Below are 19,215 nucleotides of genomic sequence, written 5' to 3'. Positions count from 1 at the left end.
GTATATGGCCACTATACCACGGCTAAGGGCTGTTCTAAGGGCTGGATACAGCCTTTACCTGTGGTATATTGGCCATATACCACAAACCCCAGAGGTGCTTTATTGCTATTATAAACTGTTTACCAATGTACTTAAAAATTAAGATAATGTTTTGTTATACCCAGGGCTCAAACCACCCAGTGGTAGATTCCTCCATTTACTTAGAAATCACATTGTTACGACTAATGTACTTTGTTCTAGAAACCAAGTCTGTTTCCTTTCTTCCTAGGGCCCTTTTCTTGATGACAAAGAGTAATTTCCAGCCACCCAAATTGAAAGACAAAGTGAAATGGTAAGTGTTCACCTCTCCTCTGTGAATAGTGAGGAACAGGTTTAATTCTCAGTTTAACAATTTTCTCTTCATATTATAAACTTAAATGCTCTGACATGTATATTTTCTATCTCCTCCTATGAAAGGGGAAATAATTTCCATCATTTTGTCAAATTGTCCCTGACGAAAAATCCCAAGAAGAGGCCAACAGCAGAGAAACTATTACAGGTACTCCCAGTCCAGAGGGAAACACTAGATATGAGTATCTGTCAGGATAAGAGTGTCTGTAGGCTGTGACCTCGCGTCCCCTTCCTGTGTCCACAGCACCCGTTTGTGTCACAGCCTCTCAGTCGAACCCTGGCCATCGAACTGCTGGACAAATCCAACAACCCAGACCACACCACATACAACGACTTTGACGATGACGACCCAGAACCAGAGGTAGAGTCACCCCCCACCACCCTAACCCACATCTCCAACCTCTCCATCTCTTCAGGTTTCTCAAATCTAATAGCAGGATAAGACTGACACCTGTTCTCATTGGTCTCTACGCATTTAGTTTGTCCAATCATGCTGATCTCTTAACTGTCAGAGTTCTACATCTTTCCTCCCTTTTCCATTACCCTTCTCTCTGCTCTTCTTCATCCTCTTCCTCAGTTTAAATATATGGGCCACTTCCTTCCCATCACCCCAGGTGCTCGGCGAGCACCTCGCTTTGCCATGCGCAAGAAGGTACCAATGTGGCCGGCATTACAACTGCACCAGTACCACTGTGATCAGTACCTGTAGAAACAGAGAACTAACTAACACCGGTCTGTGTGTGCTCAGGTAGACTGGACTGGGTCTCGTCATTGAACCTTGCTTATGGAGTTGCTGTTACTTCATTTGTTAAATGTATCTGCATGTGGGATTTTGAAGAGTGTTTTGGGTGTGTTTTAGGCATGAATAGGGGCACAGTTAAACTGTGAGAATAAATTCAGATGGCATACTATATGTAACACTTTAATGTCTCGCTCTCACACACCTTGTGTATACACATGTTTGTTACATATTGTACATACCTTCTATTTTGTATGTGTGTTCGTTTGTTAAAGCTAATGTTAACAAGCTTGTGATTTGTCTAGCTAGGCCAAGGGTGTGTTTAGTGCATAAACATATAGAAACTAGAACTTGATTGATATGCTGAGGTGAGGTCAAACTGAGGTGCCGTTTCCCACCTGGACAAGAGGAACACCAATGTGAGAATGCTGTTCATTGACCACAGCTCAGCGATCAACAGCATAGTGCCCACAAACCTCATCACTAAGTTAAGGACCCTGGGACTAAACACTTCCCTCTGCAACTGGATCCTGGACTTCCTGACGGGCCACCCCCTGGTGGTAAGGGTAGGAAACAACACATCTGCCACGCTGATCCTCAACACGGGGCCTCTCAGGGGTGCGTGCTTAGTCTCCTCCTGTGCTCCCTGTTCACCCACGACTGCGTGGCCAAGCGCGACTGCAACACAATCATTACGTTTGCTGACAAAACAACAGTGGTAGGCCTGATCACCGACAAGGATAAGACCGCCTATAGGGAGGAGGTCAGTGACCTGGTGCCAGGACAACAACCTCTTCCTCAACGTGAGCAAGACAAAGGAGCTGATCGGGGACTACAGGAAAAGGAGGGCCGAACACACCCCCATTCACATTAACGGGCTGAAGTGTAGCGGGTCGAGAGCTTCAAGTTCCTTGGTGTCCACATCACCAACAAACTATCATGGTCCAAACACACCAAGATAGTCGTGAAGAGGGCACAATAACATCTTTCCACCTCAGGAGACTGAAAAGATTTGGCATGGTTCCTCAGATCCTCAAAAAGTTCTAATTGGCACCATCGAGAGCACCATGACGGGTTGCGTCACAGCCTGCTCAGCATCCGACTGTAAGGCGCTACAGAGGGTAGTGTGTATGGCCCAGTACATCACTGGGGCCAAGCTTCCTGCCATTCAGGACCTATGTAATAGGCGGTGTCAGAGGAAGGCCCTAAAAATTGTCAAATACTCCAGCCACCGAAGTCATAGACTGTTCTCCCTGCTACCGCATGGTAAGGGGTACCGGAGAGCCAAGTTTAGGTCCAAAAGGCTCCTTAATAGCTTCTACCGCTAAGCCATAAGACTCCTGAAGAATTAATCAAATGGCCACCCAGAGCATTTACATTGACACATCTTTTGACACATCTTTTGTTAAGTACCTCTTTGTTCTCTATTGCTCCTCTATTGGTCCTCAAGCAAGGGGCAGGCTGACATCACGACTTCCCAACAAACCATCTCCTTGAAGTTTTCAGTTTTCAAAATGTTTACTCTTCAGTGTGTGTGTAATTGACTGTATTTGTGCTTGGGATATCACTTTTCAACAGGAAAGTTAAAAACAAATCACTGAAGAACATATTTTAAGTATATTATGTGTAAATTAGTATGTGTTTGGTCTCAGAAGACTGGTAAAAGGAATGTCCACTGATGTGAATTTGAGCTCTCCTTAATCTGCATGTGTTGTTGCTAAGACATCTATTGCTGCCTTGCGTTGCCATGGTTTATTTGCCTGCTTTCAGTGCGGTCTGTCTATGCTGTGTTCTGTTGCTGCCATGGAGGTTGTTGTGACTGGGTCATTGTTCTCATTGTCCCTGACTCATACACTATATATACAAAAGTATGTGGACACCCCTTCAAATTAGTGGACTCGGGTTATTTCAGCCACACCTGTTGCTGACAGGTGTATAAAATTGAGTACACATCAATGCAATCTCCATAGACAAACATTGACAGTAGAATGGCCTTACTGAAGAGCTCAGTGACTTTCTATGTTGCACCATCATAGGATGCCACCTTTCCAACAAGTCAGTTTGTCAAATTTCTGCCCTGCTAGAGCTGCCCCGGTCAATTGTAAGTTCTGTTGTGAAGTGGAAACCCTTAGGAGAAACAACGGCTCAGCTGCGATGCGGTAGCCAACACAAGCTCGCAGAATGGGACCATTGAGTTCCTCGGTTGCAACACTCACTACCGAGTTCCAAACAGCCTCTAGAAGAAACATCAGCACAATAACTGTTCGTTGGGAGCATCATGAAATGGGGTTCCATGGCCGAGCAGCCGCACACAAGCATAAGATCACCATGCGCAATGCCAAGCGTCTGCTGGAGTGGTGTAAAGCTTGCCGCCATTGTACTCTGGAGCAATGGAAATACATTCTCTGGCGTGATGAATCACGCTTCACCATTTGGCAGTCCAACGGCTGAATCTAGTTTTGGCTTATGCCAGGAGAATGCTACATACGCCAATTCATAGTGCCAACTGTAAAGTTGGGTGGAGGAGGAAAAATGGTCTGGGGCTGTTTTTCATGGTTTGGGCTAGGCCCCTTAGTTCCAGTGAAGAGAGATCTTAACGCTACAGCATACAATTACATTCTATGCTTCCAACTTTGTATCAATAGTTTGGGGAAGTCCCTTCCCTGTTGCAGCATGACAATGTCCCCGTGCACAAAGCGAGGTCCATACAGAAATGGCTTGTTGAGATCGGTGTGGAAGAACTTGAACACGTTTGGGATGAATTGGAACGCCGACTGTGAGCCAGGCCAAATCGCCCAACATCAGTTCCCGACCTCACTAATGCTCTTGTGGCTGAATGGAATCAAGTCCCTGCAGCAATGTTCCAACATCTCGTGGAAAGCCTTCCCAGAAAGTTGAGGCTGTTATTGCCCATGATTTTGGATTGAGATGTTCGACGAGCAGGTTTCCGCATCATTTTGGTGTAGTGTAGGTCAGAGGTCAGAACGGGTTCAGTGCCTTCTCACCCTAAAAACCAGACTGGAATTGAGACACCTGTAGATTGAGAACATATGAAATATACACATCTTATAGACCGTAAGATCTATTATGATCAGCAGTCTCCTTTCCCCTCAATGAGAGTGACGTTGAATGTTTTTTTACCATTTTAACAAAGTTCGCACAGGATTTAATAAGACTACAGTTATTGGACTGTGGAATGCAGTTTTTGTTTTTTGTGAGTGGTGATGATGATGATGATGATCTTGTCTGTTAAGGTTGTATGTTTTTTTCTTCCGGACAGTCTCCAGTGTCTGTTCCCCATCGGATTCGCTCCACCAGCAGGAGCACCAGAGAAGGGAAGACGCTGTCTGAGATCAACTGTAAGTTTCTATATGTGTGACTAAGGGCCTGTTTCCCGGACCCAGATTGAGCCTACTCCTGGACTACAAATCATGCTTAGTTTGTGAATCATCTGGATTCCATTCAGTCTGTGGCTATGGTGTATTTAGTTTTATCCCAGTCTGCTGGTTTTGCACTGTGCTTAACCTCTCTAGGGAATGTGGGACGCTAGCGTCCCACTTTGCCAACATCCAGTGAGATTGCAGAGCGCCAAATACAGAAGTACTCATTATAAAATTTCAGAAAACAAAACATATTTTACATAGGAATGGAGGGATTTAAAGATTAACTTCTTGTGAATCCAACCACGGTGTCAGAGTTTAAAAATTGTTTACGGCGAAAGCATACCTTATGATTATTTGAGAACATGGCCCAGCAGGCAAATCATTACAAACAGTAACCAGCCAAGTAGGAGTTACACAAGTCAGAAATAGAGATCAAATTAATCCCTTTGATCTTCATATGGTTGCACTCAAGACATTAATTTACTTAATAAATGTTCCTTTTGTTCCTAAAGTCTCTTTATATCCAAAAACCTCCGTTTTGTTCGCGTTTTCTTCAGTAATCCACAGGCTCAAACGCAGACAAAAAAATCCAAATTGTATCCGTAAAGTTCATGGAAACATGTCAAACGATTTTTATATTCAATCCTCAGGTTGTTTTTAGCCTAAATAATCGATAATATTTCAACCGGACAAGAACGTCATCAATATAGAAGGTAAATAAGAAAGGCGCGCTCTCGGGATTGCGCATGAAGAAGCTCTGTGACACGGCAGGGTCCACTCATTCAGACTGGTCTTACTCCCTCATTTATCAGAATAGAAGCCTGAAACAATTTCTAAAGACTGTTGACATCTAGTGGAAGGCATAGGAACTGCAACTTGAGTCCTAAGTCAATGGATACTGTAATGGCATTGAATAGAAAAATACAAATAAAAAAACTACTTCCTGAATGGATTTTTCTCAGGTTTTCGCCTGCCAAATCAGTTCTGTTATACTCAGACACTATTTTAACAGTTTTGGAAACTTTAGAGTTTTCTATCCAAATCTACCAGTTATATGCATATCATATCCTCTGGGCCCGAGTAGCAGGCAGTTTAATTTGGGCATGCTTTTCATCCAAAATTCCGAATGCTGCCCCCTACCCTAGAGAAGTTAATCTGGCACATTAAATTCTCTGCGAGTTCATGGTAATCGTACTTTAGTTAACCTCTGTCTGTCAGGATTAACATTGGCATGAGTATAATCTATGTTTTTCAGCTTCCATAGATTAATGGCTCCTCAAACCATGCTGTGAAGTGCCACAGAGAGAAAACACACACACACTCTCCTGTTTAAGCACCTCAGCACTCTCACTCATCTATCTCTAACCTGCAGCTGCACAGTTAAACTTGAACTCCTACTAGAACACCAGTCAACTCCGACAGGTTTGTTTCTGTCTAGAATACATGGCTGATGTTCCTCTCTCTTTCCCTCCCTCCCTCTTTCTTTGTCTTCTCCCCTACCTCTCTCTCTCCCTCCCCACTCTATAATTGTATCTTTCTCGATCGCTCTTTCTTCCCCCACCTCCAGTTGGCCAGGTGAAATTTGACCCTCCGCTGAGGAAGGAGACAGAGCCCCATCATGAGCCGGTGAGTGACCTGGTCCTGCAGTGTCCCCCTGATACTACTGTGGCTGAACCCTGTGTGTAGGTGACAACCCACAACCTTGTGGACAGGCCCCTTTAGTTGAGACTCTGCTACAGTTTTAAATCACGCTCACAATTACTGCATATCTCATCTCAAGTCATCCACGTGATCCATCTCCCTGTGTAGCATATTTCTTGACGTTGTCTCCTAAATTTGTCTGAATGCTACTCACACTGGTACTAACCTACACCTCTTGCTGATGTTTCAGTGCAGGGTTAACACACGGCATGCATGGCCACCCCTATTCTCTCCCCTTCACTCTCATCCCTCACTCCCTACCTCTCTTACCCATCCTCCTCTCCTATGCTTTAATGCCTTTCTCTGATTGGATGGCATTAACATTTGAATTAACGGGACTTTCTCATTCTGCCTGCTGAACAGCCTGACTCTGACCCGTTTTTGGACTGTGCAGAAGAGCTGTACTACACTGCGAGATCTAATCTGGTATTTTCCTCATCTCTCCATTTCTCCTTCTGGGTCGTCTCTCTGCTTCGTAACGCTTAACCGTCCTCTTTCAGTTGGCCCTTTTCCTGTCTCGCTCGTGTTTCTTTTCAGTGTCTACGTTTATTGGATGTCAGTAACTGTTTGTTCATTTGTGTCTGTGAAGCTGTCTTCGCCTCATTGGCTGGTGTTTTTCATTGTTATTCCTGTTTTATGATGTTTTTACTGTATAGCCTTCGGCCACACAACCTGTTAGACCTCACCAGCACATCGAAGGCTCTAGAGGTGTGTGTGTGTGTGTGTGTGTGTGTGTGTGTGTGTGTGTGTGTGTGTGTGTGTGTGTGTGTGTGTGTGTGTGTGTGTGTGTGTGTGTGTGTGTGTGTGTGTGTGTGTGTGTGTGTGTGTGTGTGTGTAAGGGATGGAAGAAAACAATTTCAAGAGTGAGTGGAATGGAGGGATTGAAGGGATTTAGGGAGAGTGATATCTCTGGACAGCATATGGGTGGATGAACCACCTCCTTGGGGAAAACATGTGTGACTGACTTGGAACCCTGAGTCCGTGGCCTGTTAGAGCGGGACCAGATCAAGCCCTAAGCTGCCATCAAAAGTCCCCCGCTGTCTCCTCCTGCCCAAATATTATCGCTGACTCAGACCACTGACCCCAGTCACTGTTAAACTTAGACCTCTTGTTCCTTTGTCACATATCCATACTGGGGAATTTATTGATGTGACGTGAGGCCGCAGGATATGTCAGTTTGTCAGCATAAGTAAGAATATGTTAGCCGGCTAACATAGCTCTCTCCGGCTCAATGTAGTATGGATGTGTCGTTTTGCGGTGCGTTCGCCTATAGGAGTCGGGGTCGGTCACTTGGTTGTGAAGGGGGAATACAGGTATCTATATCCTCGCTGGAAAATCAATATGTCCACTGAGCTGATGGACCCGCAGTGTCAGCCAATAAGTGTTCAGTAAAGTCAGCCGCATTGCTGCAGTGCGCACGCACACATACCATGAAACCCGCCCTTCGCCCATACCTTTGCAGCTAGTTGTGCTGAGATGCCTCTGTATGGCCCCGTGCTACACCTTCACATAGCGTTGATGGTTTCCATTCATGTTCATCTAGTCTTGGACGGCATGTGTCCTAGCGGTTGGAGCGTTGGGCCAGTAACTGGCTCCGGGGTTGCTGTTGCTAATGGCAGACCCTGGCCTCCGTTCTCCGAGGGTGTCTCGGGGGGAGTTGGGAAATGCAAACAAAACATTTCCAGTTCACATATGCATACACTTGTACAATAGGAGAAATATAAGCACCCACTGAACGGTTGTTGGTCTACTTGTTGCAGATCCATAGTGCATAATGCTGTCATATCCCTTAACGTTTATCACACTATCGTAAATCGAAGCGGTGTTTCTCTAAGGAACAGCAGTGGTGACCTGTGGTGTCCTCAGCTCTCTGTGGGCGCTCTGTTTGCCCGCCCAAATGGTGTTATTCTCATCTAGTCAAGGTCCTGTATGACCTGCTCATGAGTGTCATCAATGTGACCTGAGAGTCACTGGGGTTCCACCAGTCCCTGCCTTCTCTCTCTATGTGTTTTTAGGTGTGGTGTGTATGTGTGTCTCAGCTCTAACATAGTTGATGCCGTACAGTAGGTAACCTCAGCCATGGTAACTTTCCACATTGTGTGTGTGTGTGTGTCATTGTGTTTCAGAAACAATCATGTCATTTTGATATGTGTATCTCTCTAGGACCTTCAACTGGAGTATGGACAGGAATCTCCAAGCCTAATGGGAGAAAACAAGTAAGTCACTCATTCTGGGTTTCCACGTCTACCCCTCCCCCTCCCCTATTCCCTATCCCCTCTCTCGTCCCCTTGCCTCTTCTCTCGCCTTCTCTCAAATCTCCTCACCTCCCCCGATCTCCCTGCCTTGGCCCCACCCCCTCTTCTCTTGTCTTATCTGTACAAAGGGATTAGCCCTAGCAGATGGTGGTGTGGCACTGAGAGGTGGCTTCCTGTCAAGAGAAAGGTGTCTGATCATTTATTCATGACACCTTTCCTGGAACGCAGGTCGGCTCAGAAGAAGTGCGCTGTAAGCACTGTGTGTGTGAAAGGGCAAGAGACGAGACTCGCTGCTGTTTAAACCATGTGTATTTAGAAGGATGTGCTCCATAAACCGGATGGGATGGAATGATAGATGGTGTTTTCATAAGTGTATGGAGTAAATCAGGCGAGAGGATATTGAGAAGCCACTCAACTCAATACACCTATCAGATTTGAGGCACTCTGTTATTTGATCCCTGAACAATTGATGTCCACATTCCTTTGCCCTTCTCTCACCGGACAGCCTCATAGGGTTTATATTCTCCGTTTCTCTGTCATTCACGCCCACCTGCGTGCACAAACACTGTTGCCTACACACAGCTGACCTGACAGCTTCACACATCCCCGGTGAGAGTACAGCTTTGAGTAGCTAAGGTCAATGTTGGATGGGTTGTGATGTCCGCTCAGCTGTGATGAAACTCACGTACTCTCACACACGCCAACACGCTGAATGTATCGTCTGTGGTTTCCATGTGTTTTTGCCCTGTAGCCTTAAAGAATGCCATGTTAATTTAGGTCAACGCCCCCCAGAGGAGAGCCTTTACTCATGTCATGTGCGATTTCTGTCACAGAGTTATTTTCTTTCTCCTCTTCTTCACTTCTCCCTTGTTCATTCCACCTGTTTTCTGACAGGAGTCTTCTCAAATCAGTGGAGGAGGAGCTTAAGCAGAGGTGAGTTAGGCCACGGCCCTCAGGGCTCCACCTCCAACCGCTCTGGTATTTGATTCGCGGACATACCCTAACCCCCATCAGCCAATCAGTGTTAACGCAGGACTAATCCAGCCAATCAGTGTCACGCAAAGCTAATCTGCTCCGACTGCTGCCGTTATGGTTTGACTCTGCTTTGTTTTGTCCATTGCTGTTCAGTGCTTACAAACAGGACCGGCTACGCTGTGTGATCACCAGACACAGCACACTTTGACAACGCATGGCTTATATACTGACTTAATGACTTAGTCTAAGCCTTCTCCAGTTAGTGTGTAGTGAAATCACCAAGCCCTATACAGAAAATGAGTAAAATTAGCTAAATATAGCATTTAGGTTTAGTTAGCACTATTTCTGTTTGGTTCAGTTCTATAGCCATGTAGTTCTTTAAACTCTACCTTTTAGTTTATTTAGTTCTGCGAGTAATGTAGTGGAGTTAATTTCCGCCAATGTCTCCTCCTCCCAGTGGGTGAAAGAGGAGAGCAGCTCTGACTTTCCCTGTTGCTGTGAGTCCCACTGAGCCGCTCTTCCCCCCTCCCAACCCCACCCCCAATCTATCTCCGTCTCCTCAGGGGTCACATGACACATTTAGAGGCCGATGATGATGGTGGTGATGATGGTGATGAAACTCAACAGTAAGTCCTTCTCGTGTTCTAGTCTAGCCGCCCTCTCTGAGGAGGGGGAAGAGGGAAGGCTACCTCTCCAGTTTCATTCACGCATCTTCATGCCGCATGCTCCACCATCACGCCCCTGCGTCTCCCTCCCTTACCAAATACCCCGTCTCCGTCTTTCTCTGCGCCTCCGGTAGCCCTGCTTCCCTGCCACAGTTCACATTGAGCAGAACTATGGAAAGGTTCTGATGCATTTCGGGTTGCTTCCCCTAAGCAGTCTGGCTAACTGGGCTCCCATTTGCTTACATCTGTGAGACGATGAACCGTTGTCATGTTTGGGTTCAGTGCTCACCAACTGTGCGTCACCCTGCACCCTGCCATTCCTCATCTGTTTCCTGGTGTGTGTTCATCATTCTGTGCCACCTGCTTACATGCTTGCTGATCTCGGTGTGTGTGTGTGTGTTCTTTACTGCCTGTTTGCCATCTGCTCCCGATGTGTGGTTCACTCTGCTTGCATCATCACCCCTCTGTCGCCATAGGTGTCTCGGGGTCCTCCCAACCCTCTTGGTTTAACCCTTCCCACCTGTTTAACCCGAGTGCCACTCTGAGGTTTGTGCTCTCTCCTGGCGACTTAAACTTGTTACGCCGTTTGATTGGTGCCATGTCTATATCCGTCATGATTGAGGGGTTGATGGTGGTTACTGATTGGATCAGACTGTACATACACATTACATTGGGCCTTTGGGATATCCTGTTGAAGGAAATGCTAACGTGGTGTCAGTTGACTGATGGTGTCATTTGACTGGTGGTGGTTGACAGACACCTTTTTGTTGTCTTGTCCAACACTTGTCTGTTGTCTAACACTGCGCTGTGTGAAATTAGACACTCCTGGGTTTATTCATCTGTCACTCTGCGATGTGACACTGTGTATACACCTTTTTTTGAAAAACATGTTTTATAACTGTCTGTGTGGAACCTTGCCACTATCTAACAAACCTAACCCACCTCAATCTCTTCCTCAAGCAAACACAGTACCATCATGAGGCCCAAAGTCCCACCCCCACTGCCCCCCAAGGTAGGACCACTAGCATATTATCATACTGCAGCGTTTTGGGTCATAATCAGAGACTTCTATTTCGCGGAATGGACCCTCAAGCTAAATTCAGATTTGCAAACACCAATATTTTCTCTCAAATCTAATTGAAACTATTGATGGTAAATGTTCTCTTTGTTAGATGGTAAACCGAGCTTGACAAATGAGTAATAATAGGGAAAGCATTAATCAACCGCTAGAGATTGTTGTCGACCTTTGTCTCTCTGTCTCGCTCTTTCTCTCTGTGTCTCGCTCTTTCTCTCTGTGTCTCGCTCTTTCTCTCTGTGTCTCGCTCTTTCTCTCTGTGTCTCGCTCTTTCTCTCTGTGTCTCGCTCTTTCTCTCTGTGTCTCGCTCTTTCTCTCTGTGTCTCGCTCTTTCTCTCTGTGTCTCGCTCTTTCTCTCTGTGTCTCGCTCTTTCTCTCTCGCTCTTTCTCTCTCGCTCTTTCTCTCTCGCTCTTTCTCTCCCTCCAGCCCAAGTCCATCTGTCTGCCCCAGGAGAGCCCGTCCCAGGGAGAGGATGATGGAGGGGGGACCATCAAGCGCTGCCCCGTACCCGAGAGCCCTGCCCGAACCTCTTCCTCAAACGTACCCCCACGCCCTCCACCCCCACGCCTGCCCCCCCACAGACGCAGTAGCCTAGGTAACAAGAGCACACAGAGCCAGGCTGGTTCAGAGCCCGAGGGGAATGATGATGGGAGCTTTAGGCATTTCTGGGAGTGGCTTCACGCACCGCACACAGAAGAGGAGTTGGAAGAGGTGTTGGAGGAGGAGGATGAGAGTAAGGCCAGCCAATTAGTAGCCCCATAGCCTATCGCCCTTCCCTGATTGGTTGTTATTCCCATCAATCAGTGTCCATATAGTCTCGCACCCCCTCCCCATCCTTCCTTCCCTTTCTTCTGTCTGTCTGTAGATCTACATAGTGCAGTGTTGTTGCTGCAGTCATGTGACCCTGTCTGTCACCAAAATCCAGCCGCCTCCTCTCATCGTTGACATCATGTTCTCAGTGAGGCAATCAAAATGTAATCTGACCCTCTGAATGTAATCAAGCGTTGGGAATGCATTCTCCGTTCAGTGTGTTAGCACGGTCGAATCACTTAGTTTGATTACTGTTGTAATCCCATCAAAACATATTCCATTATTGATTAGCCGTGATTAGATTCCAGTATGTACTGCATGTGGAGAACTCTCTCGCAAGCACACGCACACACACACACTGAGATGTGTGTAATAAACATGTTTCCCGCTGCAGGTAATGGATTGAACTCTCACCAGAATGGAGAGAAGGACAGTGCTACAGAGAGGCAGTCCACCATGCCCCCTAGTGTCCCCATACGGAAAGACAAGAAGGACATTACGGTAATGCCCCCTGATCCCACACACTCACCTTATTAACAGTGACGTTTCAATACATTCCCTTTCCTTTCACATTAGGGCATCGCCACACTGATTGTTGTTAAAGCCGTTCATCAGCGACCACTCGTCTAAAACGAATGTGGTCCAGTGATCATCCACCTTATCTGTCTCGCCCTTTATGTGTCTCCCGCTGTTTTTCAGAAGCCTATCAGTAATGGCCTCCCACCCACACCCAAGGTCCATGTGAGTATGATGCCTTCTCTACAGACACACCATGATCTTATGAACCAATGTCAAATAGGGGTTTTGCCCCCTCAGATAAAGCTTTCAAGACGAAAGCTTTGAAGAAAAATCTGTCATGTCTGGCTTCCCTCCAATTTTCCAACCTCCATTCTCCTTGCTGCTCAGATGGGGGCCTGTTTCTCCAAGGTGTTCAACGGCTGCCCGTTGAAAATCCACTGTGCCACGTCCTGGATCAACCCAGACACCAGAGGTAGGACACTGGGGAAAAAACAACATAGTTTCACTTTTTTTTTTTACATCTTTATTGTCATGACTTATTACAGGAATCGTTGCCAAGATGATTATGTGGATGAACATGACTAAAAGGCTCTTTGTTTCGTCGTCGTTTCAGACCAATATTTGATATTTGGTGCCGAGGAGGGAATCTACACTTTAAACCTGAACGAACTGCACGAGACGTCCATGGAGCAGGTGTGTTCTGGTTGAAGGTTTATATATTTCTTCTTCAATGGAAGATTGTGAATGTTGTCATCAACTCTTCATTGGCTCTCTCCATCCCCGTCTGTCCCCAGCTCTTTCCCCGCCGGTGCACTTGGCTTTATGTTATGAACAACTGCCTGCTCTCTATATCTGGTAAGACTATCTTGGACCTGTGCTGTGTCTTACTTTTGTTGTTTGTTCTGTATCTAGTAATGGTTTTGCTGTAATTGACGTTCCTCTGCCAAAAAAAGGTCAACATTGAAGAGGGGCACTTGCCTTTAAAACCTTGACTTTGGAAAATTTGGCCGGACTTTCTTTGTTTGAAACATGTCTGGCCCTTCTGAAGATATAATCTTACCTTGTGAAGTGTGTTTTGAAGGCAGATCTTTTCTCTCTTTCTTTACTGTGTCAAAAATTGCCCTTTAAAAGGTTTAGAAGTCTAGCTGAAAATATGCTTTTGTTATTGCTTTCAGGAAAAGCCTCTCAGCTCTACTCTCATAACGTAGCTGGTCTGTTCGAGCATGCCCGGCAAATGCAGAAGTTACCCATGGCCATTCCCACACACAAACTCCCAGACAAGATGATTCCACGGTAGGATATCTAAGGCCTCTTCATTAATTTGGGTTTGAACTTAGGGGTTTTTAGATGATGCATAGAAAACAGATTTCTTGTTCCTTATGATCCTCATAGGAAATTTGCCATATCCAATAAGATTCCAGACACAAAAGGGTGCCAAAAGTGCTGCGTGGGTAAGTGCACATGTGTGGTTCACCCATATAAAAATGTATGCACACTTTGGATGATGGCGTCTGCTAAATGTATTATCAAGTGCTGCATGGCGTTGTTCTTGACTTACGGTACAACTGAATAAGAGAAGTTGAGGATGGGTCTGAAATAATGCACAAGACATCATTTTTGATAGAGTATAGCTCAGAGTTCAGAAAGAGATTTGTGAAAAACCTTGAATGTGTGTGTTTGTGTGCAGTGAGGAATCCCTACACGGGTCACAAGTACCTGTGTGGTGCATTCCAGTCCAGTGTGGTTCTGCTGGAGTGGGTGGAACCCATGCAGAAGTTTATGCTCATCAAGGTAAATCAGCGTTGGGTTCAGGTTATTCTTGGGCGGACTGACCATGTAAAGGGTTAGAATGGGACCTTTCATGTTTGGATAAACTTAACACAGTCCTGTTATGGAAAGCTGATTCGATTAGCTAAAATAGCATGTCAACCTTGCTTGTCTCTCAAACCGAGTTGAAATGATTCCTGTCAGTACATGATAATGGGTGATTTCTTGTGGGACAGGATGCTTGATCTATCTCCTCTGGTCTCTCCTGTAGAACATCGACTTCCCCCTGCCCTGTCCCCTGGAGGTGTTTGAGATGCTGGTGGTGCCGGATCAGCAGTACCCGCTCATCTGTGTGGCCGTCAGCAAGGGCATCGAGCTCAGCCAAGTGGTCCGCTTCGGCACGGTCAACCCCAACTCAACCTCCTCCTGGTTCACAGAGGCCGGTCAGTGGCACGTGGTCGCAACGATGATGATTATCTTCATTAGGACATTGATTGTTCTTGATGATGAGATGTTTTTCTGTCCACTCAGATACGCCCCAGACTTGTGTTATCCACGTCACCCAGTTGGAGAGGGACACCATCTTAGTTTGTCTGGACAGTACGTTTTACCCCCCTCCCATCCGCTGAACCAACCCAAATAATGATTTTCTTCTCACTCAAATGAGAAATTCCAACTTATGAATATGTTACTGTAACCATTATGGATGAACTCTTTTCTGTGATCAGGGTGTATAAAGATAGTGAACCTACAGGGAAGGTTGAAGTCCAGCAGGAAGTTGTCTGCTGAGCTGACGTTTAACTTCCAGATCGAGGCGATAGGTACGTTTCCATAACCATGTCATTCACACTTCTACCCAGCCCAAAGACACCAAAGATGGGGTTATTTTATGAAATATACATTTGAAATGATTATTGATTTATTTCAAAGACGCGGTTCTGTTGTGCTAAAGTTGGATATTTCCATCTGTGTATAGAGCTCTATGCAGAAAGATAATTCAATATCCTGAGCGTTTTTCCCGTGAAGCATTTATCTCACCTCCTACTTGTGCTTTTTATGGTTCAGTGTAACACCCACATGTCTTTGCAGTGTGTCTCCAAGATAGCGTTCTGGCATTTTGGAGGCATGGCATGCAAGGGCGGAGTTTCAAAACCAATGAGGTAAGTTGAGGGCATTGTTAGTTGTCTGTTTGTGTACACGGAGGGTTTAAAAAAAAACAACTATGTTCAATCCCGGTTCTGTTTTATAACTTGAAACCATTTAATTCTGTTGTATGTGTTTGAATATGATCTGTTTCCACCCCAGATCACCCAGGAGATCTCTGATAACACGCGGATCTTCAGCCTGCTTGGATCTGACAGGTGGGTAAGGGGGTCCATGATGCTCAAGGTCACCTTATATGACACACCTGTCTCAAGATAGACTTACACACACACTCCCACTCATTTTTACACTGGCAATGATATTAACATGGGTGTCGTCGTGATGCCCGGTTTGTTTTCTAACGATCTACTGCAGTAGTATAGAATCCTGATTGCCTGAATTCTCTGGTGTTAGTTGTTGGTTTTATGCTTGCTTGTCTCCTTAATGGCTTGTTTGATTTTGTGAATGAAGAAACTCTCAGCACGACAGTTCAGGGCAGGAGGGAGCCGCCAGTCTGCCCAGGTATACTCACTGCTCCCCGGGTCACTCCAGGCCTCACCTAGCCTACAAGCTTTCTGATCCATGGATGTCCCCTGTGGGGACCCTGGATTTCATCCCATCTGTGTGTGTGTGTGTGTGTGTGAGGGGGTAACTGGGACTCTAATGTTCCAATTTTGTCTGAACCTATTGGTTTGGAGTTTGATGACATCTTTTTGTTTTTAACACACTTTAAAGTAACTGTCCACTGTTTCCAGAATGTATTAAATATGACCTATAATTCATTACAATATGAGTGAAATAGTCCTTCCAAAATGTTTTAATAGAGTATATTAAAAAGCAGCTTCTCTGTGTTGGAATGGTGTGTGTGTGTGTACCCCAACAGCAAAATAATGTGGCGGTATACCAGTCGTTAAAAATATTCATGCAGGTAGACCACAGATTGGCCAGCTCATCCTCTGAGGAAATGGCAAGCATTTGACCTGTACTGTATGTGTTTTTTTGTGGGGGTTTTCTCTCCAAGTTATGCTTTGGCACAAATGAGAACAGGATGATTCAACAACATTGTTTGGGTATCAGTTAACAGAATATGAACTTTTAAAAGTTTGATTTTCACTGGACAGTTACTTTAACACATCTCCCTCAATGTTTCCCCCTGCTGGGTTACTCTGGTAACACCACCTACTGGGAGTAAACCTATGATTGCGGAAAGGGTACTCTGGTGGCCAGTGCATGGAAGTGTCAGGGTTTCTTATTCATAGAGTTGGAATGGATGCTTGGCAAGCTTACTTTTTTCTTGGGTCAGTGACTACTCTGTTACAGCACTTTGACCTTAACATGATGGACTTTACCTATGGTGCTTGAGTAGTCTATTGGTAGGATTTGGGATTGTGCATGTGGGGGGGTGTTGGAGTCTGTTGGTGTGTGAAAATGCATTTTCTGTTTGTGAGGCTTACATTTGTAATCCTCCTGGTCCCCTCTGGGACATATATTTTCACAGTGTGAGTCTGAACTGAACCTGTGTTTCAGAGTGGTGGTGCTGGAAAGCAGGCCGACCGACAACCCCACAGCAGCCAGCAACCTCTACATCCTGGCTGGACACGAGAACAGCTACTGATCACACCACACAGCATCTTGGTTACACAAGACACTACAGACAGACTACTGCTTTAGCTTCACAGGAGACTGATCCTTCAAGGGTCCACTTCCAAATTGCCTCTTACTTCCTTTTAACACCTATATTTATTGTGGCATATAACAAAGAACTGGATGACTTCTATATGATTTCATTTTAGAATTAAGTGTTGCCACCACTGCTAGCATCTTAGCCCATACCACACAAGTGCTTAATTGACCTCTATTTAATTGTAAATATAAATGTAGTATTTTTTTTGCAGAAAGGGACCCTGGCTACTCCAGGGTTGTAAACTAAAGACTGGTCATGTAGATAGGTGTTCTGTACCGGTATGGAGACTGTAAAGATTTAAAAGGGTGGTTTAGGGGGTCAGTTTGAGCACTAAAAATGACTTCTTGTTCTCTAATCATGTGACAAGGGACAGGATTTGATCCCCTCTGAGGTTTGGCTAAGTCTGAGCAGAAAGGAAGTACCACTTACTGGTAATGTCATTCTGCACGCATCATCATCCCAAATGTGGGAACTCCCTTTGTAGTTCGCTTTGAGAAATATCTAATGGGAGATCAAACATTTCATTCTTAGCTTCCATTTATAACTCTATGAGATGAACATTTCAAACTGTTTTAATTGCAGGCTTACTTCCCAGCTAAGTTGTATGCTTTTTTTAATACTGTGGGATCACTGGTGTTAAAATTTGCACAAAAAGGTATTTGAAGAAAAGAAAAGTGCCGTTGTATGTAACTGTATATGTGCTTGTAAACTTTAAGTATACATACATATGTTCTCACAAGCTGTGACACAGGGGTTGCATTAGCATAGGTAGAATTATTATGGAACACTCACTGAACATTACTGAAATACCATAATGAGACTGTGGAGGGAGAAATGTCAAAGGTCAAACTTAAACGGACTCTAGCGGTACTGTTTTGATCACCACCATTTCATCATGTAATTCTCAATGGTAATATCGATCATATACACTATAGTCAAATGGACAAAACACATTCCTTACTGTTGGACTCAGTGAAGATGTAAAAAGTAAAAATATGAATGTTACATTTTTTTTGTAATGTAATGCCAAAATGTGTTCTCGATTAATGGCCAAAATTAGTGCGGTGTCTCTACCTCGTGCAATGTTGAACAAAAGGAAACGAGTTGTGTAGAAGAGGAAAAAAGTCAGTAAAAACACAAGATTCATGTTGGTTTTAATTTACACAGTAGGAATGTGTAATGATTATGGACTAACTTCCTTTCTGGCGCATTACCATTTTCATATTGCAATGCACATTATATATTGTATATAGTGTAAAATAAAATCTGTTGGTTTTACATACTGTATAATTGCCTATATTTTGTTTCAAATGTGTAACAGATTTATGAAACAAGTTAACACATTAAAAGAAGGAACTGAAGCTTGTGTGTCTGTTTGTCGTAGAGAAATATTGATTGAAATGCAAAATAAATGTTGAATAAGTTTCACATTGTCTAGTTTGCTAGCTTTGTAGATAAGTTGCACATTTTTCAAAGGGAAGAACTGTTAAGCAGCCACTAATTTGTGTGATCGTTTTCAGACATTCTTTGGTTATGACGAGGTATAACAAATATTGATTACAACAGACTTATTGTTTAATTTAAGTCTGGTCACAATTTACATTCTATTTTGATTTGGGGATAGAGATTTTCTTGATGGCACATTTTTTTTATGTTAATGAGTATACTGTATGCAAAATATATTTTCTCCATGGATATTGAAGAGATCACAAATTGGAAACTACTAACTTAAAAATGAAGAAACCTATACAGCATTTTTACAGTAGGTCAATGTCTGTTGGTCTTCCAGCATGTTTTATATACATAGATTGTATTGCACTGTACACAGTGTACAAAACATTAGGAACACCTTAATATTGGGTGGGCCCCATTTTGCCCTAATTTGTCAGGGCATGGGCTCGAAGCATTCCACAGGGATGCTGGCCCAGGTTGACTCCAATGTTTCCCACAGTGGATGTCTTTTGGGTGGTGGACCATTATTGATACACATGGGAAACTTGGGTGTGAAAAACCCAGCAGCGCTGCAGTTCAGCGCCTGGCACCTACTACCATACTCCATTCAAAGGCACTTAGATCTTTTGTCTTGCCCATTCACTCTCTGAATGGCA

The 19,215-nt window shown here is 44.6% G+C and overlaps 1 protein-coding gene across 12 annotated transcripts in view; it reads left to right on the top strand.

Annotated features, from left to right (window-relative positions):
• The window catches only part of LOC112255843 (mitogen-activated protein kinase kinase kinase kinase 3), a 63,276-nt gene extending 44,808 nt beyond the window's left edge, over nucleotides 1–18,468 (top strand). For 2 of the 12 annotated variants that reach the window (XM_042324768.1, XM_042324762.1), the window contains 25 exons: nucleotides 269–331; nucleotides 457–538; nucleotides 635–751; nucleotides 4,410–4,488; nucleotides 6,080–6,138; nucleotides 6,577–6,639; nucleotides 8,377–8,429; nucleotides 9,363–9,401; nucleotides 10,007–10,069; nucleotides 11,069–11,120; nucleotides 11,611–11,779; nucleotides 12,389–12,495; nucleotides 12,694–12,735; nucleotides 12,901–12,985; nucleotides 13,127–13,206; nucleotides 13,308–13,368; nucleotides 13,689–13,806; nucleotides 13,906–13,964; nucleotides 14,201–14,304; nucleotides 14,552–14,723; nucleotides 14,812–14,880; nucleotides 15,009–15,101; nucleotides 15,370–15,440; nucleotides 15,586–15,641; nucleotides 15,895–18,468. In XM_042324768.1, the coding sequence (XP_042180702.1) occupies nucleotides 269–331; nucleotides 457–538; nucleotides 635–751; nucleotides 4,410–4,488; nucleotides 6,080–6,138; nucleotides 6,577–6,639; nucleotides 8,377–8,429; nucleotides 9,363–9,401; nucleotides 10,007–10,069; nucleotides 11,069–11,120; nucleotides 11,611–11,779; nucleotides 12,389–12,495; nucleotides 12,694–12,735; nucleotides 12,901–12,985; nucleotides 13,127–13,206; nucleotides 13,308–13,368; nucleotides 13,689–13,806; nucleotides 13,906–13,964; nucleotides 14,201–14,304; nucleotides 14,552–14,723; nucleotides 14,812–14,880; nucleotides 15,009–15,101; nucleotides 15,370–15,440; nucleotides 15,586–15,641; nucleotides 15,895–16,075 (2,137 nt within the window). In that variant the 3' untranslated portion in view covers nucleotides 16,076–18,468. The remainder of the gene's footprint in view (nucleotides 1–268; nucleotides 332–456; nucleotides 539–634; nucleotides 752–4,409; nucleotides 4,489–6,079; nucleotides 6,139–6,576; nucleotides 6,640–8,376; nucleotides 8,430–9,362; nucleotides 9,402–10,006; nucleotides 10,070–11,068; nucleotides 11,121–11,610; nucleotides 11,780–12,388; nucleotides 12,496–12,693; nucleotides 12,736–12,900; nucleotides 12,986–13,126; nucleotides 13,207–13,307; nucleotides 13,369–13,688; nucleotides 13,807–13,905; nucleotides 13,965–14,200; nucleotides 14,305–14,551; nucleotides 14,724–14,811; nucleotides 14,881–15,008; nucleotides 15,102–15,369; nucleotides 15,441–15,585; nucleotides 15,642–15,894) is intronic. The other 10 variants (XM_042324807.1, XM_042324789.1, XM_042324786.1 and 7 more) reach the window with 8 other exon arrangements.
• The last annotated feature ends 747 nt before the right edge of the window (nucleotides 18,469–19,215 follow it).

This window comes from Oncorhynchus tshawytscha, linkage group LG01 (assembly GCF_018296145.1).
Source record: "Oncorhynchus tshawytscha isolate Ot180627B linkage group LG01, Otsh_v2.0, whole genome shotgun sequence".
Taxonomy (NCBI): Eukaryota; Metazoa; Chordata; class Actinopteri; order Salmoniformes; family Salmonidae; genus Oncorhynchus; species Oncorhynchus tshawytscha.
The sequence above is the reverse complement of the archived record's forward strand: the minus strand, read 5'-3'. Positions and strand labels throughout refer to the sequence as shown.